General features: G+C 44.7%; 1 protein-coding gene across 6 annotated transcripts; it reads left to right on the forward strand.

Moving 5' to 3' along the window:
- Nucleotides 1–76: 76 nt before the first annotated feature.
- Nucleotides 77–10,665, forward strand: CUNH17orf80 (chromosome unknown C17orf80 homolog). Of its 6 annotated transcripts, none has more exons than XM_016143607.2 (6): nucleotides 77–95; nucleotides 831–940; nucleotides 2,161–3,682; nucleotides 8,540–8,635; nucleotides 9,209–9,313; nucleotides 10,498–10,665. In XM_016143607.2, exons 3-6 carry the CDS (start codon nucleotides 2,188–2,190, stop codon nucleotides 10,524–10,526), a joined length of 1,725 nt encoding a protein of 574 aa, XP_015999093.2. In that variant the 5' UTR covers nucleotides 77–95; nucleotides 831–940; nucleotides 2,161–2,187; the 3' UTR covers nucleotides 10,527–10,665. The 6 variants fall into 6 exon arrangements, with proteins under 6 accessions (XP_015999093.2, XP_015999090.2, XP_015999091.2 ...); XM_016143604.2 differs by lacking the exon at nucleotides 77–95 and adding an exon at nucleotides 235–323; XM_016143605.2 differs by lacking the exon at nucleotides 77–95 and adding an exon at nucleotides 368–386.
- The last annotated feature ends 339 nt before the right edge of the window (nucleotides 10,666–11,004 follow it).

The following is an 11,004-nucleotide window of genomic DNA, read 5'->3' on the forward strand; positions in this document are numbered from 1 at the left end:
TCGGAGGGGGAGGAGCTACTGGGAGCTCCAGGGAGAAGAGGACCACATTATAGATGGCCGCAGTTTTCGCCTGTTCGTAGCCTAGCGGAGACAGTGTAAGCGTCCAGCTTGGTTTAAATGAAATTAAATTATGTCATAATGATACGACATAAGCATTTGAGATAAGTGCCTGTGAGGTACCAAATTTTTAAAAAATATATGCGAGGCATTAGGCAGTCATGTAGACGGCCCGTCGCGGGTCCTGGGATCGGGAGTTGGGAAGCTGCTAATGAGCTGCTCTGGGGAGCTTGTCTCGGGGGCTTCCTGAACTTTTATTTTGCAAGGTGCGGAAGTTGTTGTGGGGGAGTCTGGATTCGCGGGACTTTTCCTATGGCCCCCCGCCTTAGGTCTGCGATGACCGTCCTGAGCCTAGAGAGGTGTCGATCGGTGGCAGGCCATATGGAGGGCTTCCCGCAGCCACAGAACGAGTCCCTTTAGGCGTCCCAACGCCTCCGGCTCCTGGAGCAGGGGCTGCGGGTTGGCGGGCTTCGGACCCAGGAGCTGCCAGGCGGTCCCCGCCCACGCCGCTGGCAGTAGCCAGACTGCTTGCTGAAAAGTTAGGGAGCGGGGAGGAGGGCAGGTGAGGTGACCCGGCTAGGGGCGGAAAAGTCCGCTGGACTGCGCAGAAGGTGAGGGCGAAGATTAGCTTAACTTTTGAGATGGGCCTTGTGCCCAAGACGCTGGTGAAGTCTTAACTCTCCGCTTTCCGGAACACCGAAAGGGAACTGCCCTGCCAATAACCCAGTTATTTGGTTTAGTACTATCGAGTTACTTCTCTGTGTCTTGCACAGGCTGACGTTAAAATCTAGTTTCATTCTGCCAAACTCGGGAACGGCGATCGTGAAGCATGGAGATCCAGGAGAAATGACCGCAAAATTAGCATCCTTGCAGAGAAGCCCGGGTAAGAAAGCAGGCATTCACGATAAGATGTTACTATGTGAGGGTACAAAGAGCTTTCCAGTAAGGTTAAGTGTGAGGGTGGAGTACTTAGAGGCAGACAAGTCTAACAGAGGTCTCAGAAAGTTTTTAGCCTAAGGCCCAGGGACTGGCTCCAGTTGTGTGTGTGTTTGTAAATAGTGATCCGTAACTTGCATTAAATTGTCAAAGAGATGCCTCCAAAGTAAGAATAATTAGAGTCACTTGACAGAAAACAATTTTGTTTTGCTTTCAGGTAGGATAAGGTGGGTTGGGTGCTTTGATAAATGGTTGGCCAGATTATATCTATTTGTAAATGGTTTCAGAGTCTCACTTTTGACCTATTTAGTGGTTCAAGGAACTTTATAGAAAGAACAAATGTAAAAAAAGAAATAATTTTTAACCGAGCTTTGTAATTAAATATTTCCTTTTCCTAACTGGAAATAATAAAGAAGTTTAAATGATACATGGTATATTTGATCATGTTTTTACATTGTATAAATTTCACAAAGTGTCAAACAAATCTACCAATAATCCATTGTACTATAAACTATCAGTACATATACACATATACACAAATATATGCACATTACTAACATGTTAGGTGTTAATAGAGCTTCATTTCTCATATGTAGATAATGGAAGTTCTAACTAGTTCTTCTTGCATCCAGTAAATCTTCCATATGTACTACTAGAATCAACCACCTTCAAATCCTGTCCTGAATTTTCATTCTGCACTATTTTTTCCCTGATGATGTGTTTAGAGTTTTTCACAATTTCTTTATGAAATTTCTTTATGATAGCCAGTTGGCTTGCTACAACCTTAAATAGCAAACCTTTGATTCTGGCATTTGGATACCTTTTCTTCCACTGACCATTAATTCATTAGATGCAAGTCTTTTGGTCTTGCTCACCTCTAGTCAGGGATTTTGAAAAGCCTCCTTGATAGTCTTTGTAACAATTGATTCCTAGAAGACTTACTAATGTAAAGTCCCAAGTGTAAGTGGAGCCAGGGATATTTATCTTAAAATCAAACTGTCTTCTGTTTTCTACCTCTGTAAAAAAAAGAATGAATCAAACAAACTTTTAGAAATTATCTTTAACCTGAGTTCTTCCAAATGAATTTTAAAAGCTATGACAAATACAATATTGGTATTTACTGTTCAGATGATGTGTTCCTCAAAATCTTGTCTTTACCTTTTTCAGGAATAGGAGAGTGATATCTCACCCAGAATGGAAGTATGTCCTTATTGTAAGAAACCATTTAAACGGTTAAAATCCCACTTGCCATACTGTAAGATGATAGGACCAACTATTCCTACTGATCAAAATGTTTGTCACTCCAAGCAGACTACGCTCCCACGAGCTAAGAGAATGAAAAGTTCAATCAAGGACTTGGTTAAAGCTAAAGAGAGAGAGCTGGGGACAAAGAGTGAGAAAAGAAATACGAAGTCGAAAGAGGGCAAAGCAGAACAGACAACTGAGACCTTTCCACTACCAGCAGTTGGTTTGGAAAGAGCAAGTAATACAAAGGCAAACAAAGACATCAAGAATCAGATTCACATCTCCCTCAAAATGTTAGAAAATCCTGAACCAGAGATTACTCCCCAGGGAGACACTAAGGCTCAGTTTTATGCATCAGAGAACACTGCTCCTAAAAAAAGACTTGCCACAGATTTGCCTAAATCAGGGAAAAGTAGAAGTAATCTTTCAGAAACCAAAGCATCTTTACCCATTGGCCCAATGGAACCTTTGTCAAATCAAGATAGAAAGTATCCTTCAGCCTTAGCTAATGATATGCAAACCACTTCTGCTAATTTAAAATTGGACAAAATCGATCCCTCGAGACAGAAGCTTCTAGTAAAATTACTAGATGCGCCTATTGGTGATTATCATAGTTCTCCCATAAATCTCATTTATGGGGATAAAAGAGTGAGACCATCATGTTCAAGCGATGAGACAGATTCCAAAGGCAAGGATCGCCTCTTAGAAATCTCTGCTGATGTTAGAGACTCTGAGAATCAGGAAGAGAACAGGAAATCACAGATTTTAGATTTTAAAGTTAGTCCATTAGATAAAATCCAAGTCAAAGAGAACCAAGGAGAAGGGCTTAACCTGGGAGTAGAGGCATACGGGAGCGAAGGCCATACAGGAAAAAGTGCATCTGTGACAGGAATTGGGGAATGCTCTTCCATGAGAAGTGGTTCTACGAAGAACTTCAGTGCCGATGTTCCAGCCACAGAGAAGAAATCCCAAGATGAAGGTCTCAGTTTAAATTTGTTCTCACCAAGGGAGACAGGTTGCAATGAGTTTCTTTCTGCATCACAGTCACGTAATCAAAGTCTTGCCTCTCTGGCTATAAAATTTCTTCAAGAAGAAAAAGCAGAAGCCCACAATCATAATCGAGTCCCCCGTGTGAGGACATTGATGGAGAGTGAGGAACAGGCTTTTCTGGAGCCCGAATCTGGCCGTTGGCCCCAAGCTGTGCTCTCTGCATGCCAGCAGCCTTTACATTCAGCCCAGCATCATACCTCTAAAAGCCCCTGCGCCAGTCAGATGGATGTTGCCGACAGGAAGACCCTTCCCAGCTCCCTGGGCCTGGAGTGGTTCCCAGAGCTCTATCCTGGTTATCTCGGACTAGGGCTGTTTCCAGGGAAACCTCAGCATTGGAATCCAGTGGTCCAGAAGCCCCAGCCCATCAGTCCCCATGGAGAAAGACTCTCCCAAGGTAAAACACGCTCATTTCCAAGGGCCATCCAGCCCATACAAACCTTTTGAATTAATAAGAGTCAGAATATTAATATGTTCACTCATTTGGCTTTTTACCTGAGCCTTTAAGTGCACTGGACTTAAAATTGTTCTGAAAACATTATTTCTTGCTCCAGTGATTTTATCACTCTCCCTTCCCCTTCACCAGTAGTCGAAGGTTGGACTAGACAGGACGGCTGGTGATATTGATAACAGTTGAATTTCTACATTGGAAAGAGGCGTGGCCAGTAGAAATTGGGTGTTCAAGCCAAACAGACTGAAGGAAAGCATAAAGACTTCAGGGTCCACCTAAATAGAACAAGCACTGTGTTCAGATTTTAATCAGGACCAGGTTATACACAAAATAGGTTCCAGGTTTATGGTCAGATGCAACATCTGGGAATTCAGAGTAGCAAAGTACAAGCAGACAGTATTTTTGCATCTGGGAGCAGGATAAGATTAAAACTGCCTAGGCAGGTGTAGCAGTTAAGGCAGATCATTGGAAATGGAGGTTCAGGAGATGAGCAGGAGTAGAGAGGATGTGACCAAAAAAAAAAAAGACCATGCAGTAGAAAAATTAATCCACGAAGAATAGGACCCAAGGAGGAAACAGAGACCGCACCTCAGAACATAAGAGATTAGGTAAGAAATGGGGGGAGAGGTGCACTGGACATCAAAACTGATCTGAATTGTGACTCAGTCTCTTCAGAAGCTTCCTAGATGTTCCTTGCTTCTGCCTAGAATAGCTAAACTAGGTAGGACTAAGGCCCCAAGATAGGAGCCAAGAAGGTCCCAGCAGTCAGGTAGCCTTGTCTTTTCCTGCTCTCACCTTTAGTTATTGGACTACTACGCTAGCTACAACAGTTTCTTCATTTTTGTCACCAGGAAACTTCGGATTTTTTTCCCCTTTAGGTTTTTTAGGGGCCTCGTTAGTTCGATGTAGCATCCACATCCTTTTGTGTGTGTAGTGTTATTGGTGCTTTTAGCTTGATTTTGACAGGAGACCTATTGCAACTCAGATTTACACCTGAAAAACTTGTATCATCTCTAACTAAAGATATATTTGCCCCTCTGATTTATTTTATAAATGATCACATATTTACTGAGCTCCAGTTTGTTCCCAAAAGCGTTTTCTCTTGTATTTTGATTATCCCTTTCTAAAGATTTCACAATGGGAGTGTATTAAGTAGAGGGTGTTGCCAGCTAAAGCTACGTTTTTCTCCAACTGTGTCAACGGGTACCAGTTTTCCTAAGAACAGATCTAATGTGGGCACTCTACAAAGTTGTAGTCTTAAGGCCCTCCCCACTAAACAGAATGAACATGAACGTCAGCGTTGCCCTGTGGTTTTCAGAGTGCTTTTATCTTTTCTTCTTTTGGCCTCACCGCTCTGAGGGTTGGGCAGAGTGATTTTTCTGTTTTGTAGATGATGAAACAGAAACAGGGAGAACAAGTGATTCTTCCAAGGTCATGCCGCCACCACGTGATAAAGTTGCAAGTAGAACCGAGTCTCCTGAGGCCAAGTTAAATGCCTTCCACTAAACCATGCTGAGGAAATACGCCATAACCAGAAACACAGATGTCTTTGATATCTCTGTGATTTTCAGTTGCATAAACACACAGCCCATAGCAAATCTCTCAAGTAGGGCTTCTTTATTGTCTCACTCTCTTTTATAATGCTAAGGAATATCCTTGATTCATCCACTTTTCATTTTAGAAGAAAAAAGGAGGGGGCTGATATTTGTCAAGTGATGATTGTTACTAGGTACATTACATTGTTATCTCATTTAACCTTCATAATAACTCAGGTGATGTCACTGACCCGCCCTCTCTCATAGGTGAGGAATCCCAGCCTCAGACATCTTAAGTGACTTGCCCATGTTCGTACAGTAAGTGACTGTCGGTTTAAATCCAAGTCCATCTGATTTGTACACCAAGATCTTTAAATCCTGCCCTAGGCTACTGTTTGAGACAGTTAGTGATAGATATCATGATATAAATTAGTTAGTACACTTTAACGGGTCCTAAGAATATAGTAATAATAAGAGATACAGTAATTTAGGTCCTCAAATCACTAGGCCTCTGAGACTGAACATGGGGGGAAAGTACAATCTTCCTTCAACGTTGAGTTCCTCCAGGACACTGGTTAGAAACTACTTTTTGTTCTTTTACAGTCTTTGTGATTAGTTTGAATTTCTCTCAGACAACATGTGGCCATCACAGAGTCTCTAGTTCTGTTATAAACTGAAAAACTGTAGAAGTTAGCCCCACAATTAAAGTGGCAGACTTTGATGCTGCCACCGAATGAACAGAAGGTACTAGAAGAGACCATAGGATCTCAGATCAGGACCTGATTCCTCAGTTAGCCAAGGACTTAAGCAAGCCATCCAAATCTACAGGGACTAAAAGGCAGTAAGGCTCCTCAGAAAGCTTCGTCATTTCACCAGGCAATGGCTACCAACAGTGACTGCAAATTAAAATTGAACTTTCCTGGAATCTTTGCAGGAGAACGTGGGCTATACAGTCTCTGCTCAGGCAAGACTTTTGCTAGACCGTTTGGCCTTCTTAATCCCAGAAAGCCAACCCATTTCTTTGATGCTCGCAGGCAGAGCCAGTGAGCTCACAATTACTAAATTAGCAGCCATAATGCCCGCATGTTTACACAGATCATCCCATAATCTTATACCAACCCTGGGAGACTAGTCTTACCCCTTTTACAGGTGAGGATAAGTTGAGTTGACGGTAGGCGTCTAACGTTGCCTGATGGTCTTTGCCAAGCTCTTCCGGGCATCATTTCTCCTATTGGACGGTGGGCTTCAAGATGGGGGCCATCTTTTGAGGTTTGGGGAGAAGGAATTTCATAGACTAATTACCGAAATTAGTAGTTTTCCTGGCTTTGGAGAAAATGGAGTGTAGAAGTTCAAAATTTAAATCTCAAGAGGGTCAACAAGTACCAGGGTCAGAGCCCTCAGCAATAGAAACTGCTTTCCACTGTTCAGAGCTTTCAGAGTCGCCGTAGCCTTGAGAGCCTTCAGCAGGGAGCACTTGGCTGAGCCTTTGCAGAATTCAGGGTGCCTTGGCTTTCGGGGCTCAAAGATCTAGGTCCTCGGTTGCTATGTCTGGACAAGCGACAATCTCACATGGGCGTTTTTTAGATTCAGGATTCGTAAGCGGCATCCCCAGGTACTGATTCTGAAGTAAGGTGTAAGAATCATATTTTCAAACATGTCCTCCATGCTTCTGAAGAGCAGCCGAATTAGAGAGAGAGCTGACAAAGTCGATGGCACTGGAGCAGGTGTCTGAGACCCAGCGGGGAATCAAACGAATGATGGGGTGTGGAAAAAAACAACGGTTCCTATCACTACCACAGGCAGAACTCGGCCGATGGGGCTGCCGGAAGCTGAGGCGAGAGAACAGTATAGGGTCATGGGTTTTTAAAGGCCAAGAAACGGCTAAACGGAGGCTCTTTTCTGATCTTTAAATAGTGTTTCCATCCATCGGGTATCATGTGAGACGGACACGTGGGGAACAGGCTCAGAATGGTCAGGATCAGAACCCAAGGGAATATGATGAGCCAGGATTAGGTCCCCGATTGGCCAACAGAGCCCGTGAAAGGGGGTGTTTTAGAGTTTTAAAAAAGCATATGAGTAACGAATGACCAGAGACTTGAGAACTAAGTCAGATCATATGCCTGGGATCCCGGCTAGGCAGAAGGGGTGTCGGGACATGGCAGCGGTCTAGAGGAAGGCGCGGGTTTTCAGTAGTCGTGTTAAGGAGCGGAGCCGGCGTCACGGAAGGCTAGCCACACGCGTCGGGTTGGAAATGGCAGGACCCGGACGCTGGCAGGTCAAGGGCAGCGTCTGGGAGATGAGGCGGCATGGCAGTGGGTGTCGGCCGTCCCAGGCCCACAACCAGGCCGCGGGCACGGAAATCGGAGCCCAGAGCACCCGGGCAACGGGCAAGTCAACGTTGAAAAGACTCGGCCAGGACTTCTTTGGGGAGGCCTGGGCTTCCACAGCCCAGCTCACGGCCTGGACTGGTGTCATACATGTAAATCTGAACCTGCACCCAAATGAATAGGTCCCGCTGGTTAGAGGGAGAACAGCAGTCAAGGAGCCACATGGCCCCTGCCACTGCCGAGAGGTGGTACAATTGGAGTCTCCATGAAGCTGTTTCTCCCCGGCTTTTGCTTCGGATTTTTTCCAAGACACACTTCGTTTATTTAAGAGACTAACCTCCGCCTTGCACGCAAATCATCACCTGTGTAACTTCTCGGAAGCCAGCATGGTTCTTTTCGCTGTTACTTAATATGACGATGACCATTGGACAGTGTGTTTACATCCACAGCAACTTTTACCACCCGCTGAATGCTTTGTGGTTGTGCTGTAGTTGAACATAAGTGTGTGCTGGTCAGCAGTGCTGGTGGGTTCCAGAACGGGCCTGCCGACTGTAGCTGTAGGGACAGGTAGCAGTCCTTAATAGAGAGTCATACCTTTTGCAAAGATGTTTAGCAGACAATAGAAAATACGAGCAATACATTTCATTCGGCGTGTGCGCATGGATCGTCAGGGCTACGTGTTCATCAGATCTAAAGCATGTCCAGGTCCTGATCCCCAGGGCTCCCTTGGCCTTTGAAGAGCCTTTTATGACCCACAATAGATGGCTGTGACTTCTAGCACTTGGAGTAAGCCGCTGCCCAGAGCGGACGTTAGTCCACCTCTTTAGAATGTGCTCTCCCTGAGGCCCAGCCCTGGGAACCCCGGGTGCGCGTTGGGAAAGAGGATGGATTTAGATGACTGTCACAGTAACTTCTGTCTGGAACCGTGGTTCCTTTGTCAGAAAGAAGTGCGCCTGCTCTGAGGAGTTTGGGACCGCCGGCCAGGCTTACAACCTCCAGCGTCTCTCTAATGAGGCTCTTGGGAGCTGTGCAGAAAGGTGAGGCCAGAGTCATTTGCTCTTCTGTTGCTGGTTCCAAGCATTTGGAGGATTTTCTCTTGCTTTAGCCTTGACTGTCATAGCACGGCTAAAGAAAAGAGAAAAAGAGACAAATTTGTCTTCTTCCCGCTCTTCTGTTTGTCTGTTTTCCTTCTGGAGTCTGACATAATCGAAGGCACCAAAGCTAATAAAATAGCAGCCCGCTGCCGATTGAACAGCTTTCATTTCATAACACGTTACCCCCGCCTCGGCCCCCTCCCCCATCTCTCCCACCCACATGAGTCGTCCCGGAGCCAGGAAGACGCTCAACCGTAAATTACCAACCAATCGGTCCTCGTCTCCTGTCCACTAAAGACACTAACCAAACTCCCCAGTACTAGAGCACCTAATTTAAACATCTTAAAATTAAGATCTTCTAGATTTTAGCCTTCTCATCTGTTTAAATACGCAGATAGTGTTAAGTAAATTCTTTGAATGACAGCCCCATCGCCCAGGCTGAGATTACCTGCATAATTCGCAGATAGTGGCCCCGGGTCCCCGCTCACCGTAACTGACCTGTTTCCCTTTAAACAGGCTGGATCAGGTGCAGCGCCAGCGTGAAGAGCGGTGTTGGTGGCATCTCGATGCTCGTCACCGGATACTTTGTTCTTTGTTGTAGCTGGAGTTTCAAGCATCTGAGTAAGCCTTTCTGTATCCTTAGCCTCGGTTACAGGTCACATCCCATGTTAGGGACCTCCGAGGGGTTCTCAGCATTGCTTTTTATAGTTTTACAGTTTGGCACTGTCTGGCATGGCGCTAGTGAATGCGTTTTGCCCCCAAGCACTGGGATTTTATTATTAAGAGGTTTTGGTTGTAATGGCCTTATGAGACTCAACTAGAATTTACATAATTGCTCCTGTGTTCCATTTAAGGTTGTCACTGGCGATCTGTTTGATCAGGGCGCTTCTCCTTGACTTTTTAATTCCTACCTAAGAATTTTTTAGCATCAAAACCAACAGCTTTCTCCCCCCAAAAGAGAGGGAGAAACAGAATACACCTGTCACGCATCAGTGTGTCTAAGGCATATAGCTGTCATAGCTAATCTACTTTTCACATTTAGAAAACAATCACCCTTCCATTATGAGTTCAGCTTGCCCACATCTTCCCAGGAGGAAAATGTCAGGGTTTCATTTCTTTTTTTAGTTCAAGATGTGACTTTTGCTCATTGTTAAATGTATTTTCTAAAAATAGATCCTTATAGTTAAAAGTTTTAAAATACATATAGGAAGATATTACAAGAACCCAGTATTTATGCACGATTTAAAAAAAAAAAGCCCAGACATTTTCAGATGACAACTTCTGGTGTCAAAGTATAAGATAAGCATCAAGACTAAAGGCCAATAGAATTTACAAACTTCTAAAATGTCGGGTTTGGCTGTAATTGGGATTTTTGGCTAACTCCGTGCCTACAATTAGGGGAACGGGCGAAGCAGCTGACCTGGGACTGTGGCTGACTCCTGTGTGCGCCCTGGCGGGGACAGTGCGGCCCCGTGGGCCTCGGGGGAAAGACATTCCTTTCTGGCCATCCCCCCGTAAGCGGAGACAGAAAATCTCGAGTCTTTTTTTTTTTTTTTTTTTTTTTTAAATAGGGATAAAACCTTTCCTTGGACTTTCTCCTCTCCAAAAGGGATCATTTTTTAGTTGATAGCTGAGGTTATTTTTCACATCTCCAAATTGAGACCGAAGAAAGTGAAACAGAAGCTTCCCCCCGTGGCCTAAGACTCTATTTCTAAACGTACAAAATGGAAATTGAGCAGAATGATCTGTAAAGACAAGAGAGGAAAACCGCGCGGGCCCTCACGTGTGTCTCTGTTTACCCAAAGAGCTGCAGCGCTGGCATAAGGAACGCTGACCCAGACGCCGCTGAAGAACGTTCTGGAACCCGAGGAGAGCGTGGTGGAGACAACGGCGGTTCACGCTCCACAACTTCAGGTTGTGCTGGGGGCAGGAGGAGGGGTCGAAAGAATAAATTATTCACTCTAAAGCCGTTATTCAGGAAGCACATTTCATAACGTGGTCGGATCTGGCCCTGTCTGGATATTTCTTTGGCTTGCTCTCCAAAGTGACTGAAAGTTCCTGAAAGAAACATCAGTTTGTTTCATCGTGAAGGCTGGTGTCATTCAGGGAGACATGAAGAAGACAAGGTTTATCGTTAAAATTTTTAAGTAGCGATTTCCCAGTTCTCAGTAAAAACAAGCATCTCGATTTTAAGTCTTTTCTCCCTAAAATTCTCCAAACCTTGGCATTTTACTGTTTATCTAGATACCGAGCTGCACTTAGACTGATACAGAGAAATATTTGAATTGGCGGAGAATCAGCCTCCGTCAGTC

The sequence above is a fragment of the Rousettus aegyptiacus genome, unplaced genomic scaffold (assembly GCF_014176215.1).
Source record: "Rousettus aegyptiacus isolate mRouAeg1 unplaced genomic scaffold, mRouAeg1.p scaffold_m13_p_6, whole genome shotgun sequence".
NCBI classification, from domain to species: domain Eukaryota; kingdom Metazoa; phylum Chordata; class Mammalia; order Chiroptera; family Pteropodidae; genus Rousettus; species Rousettus aegyptiacus.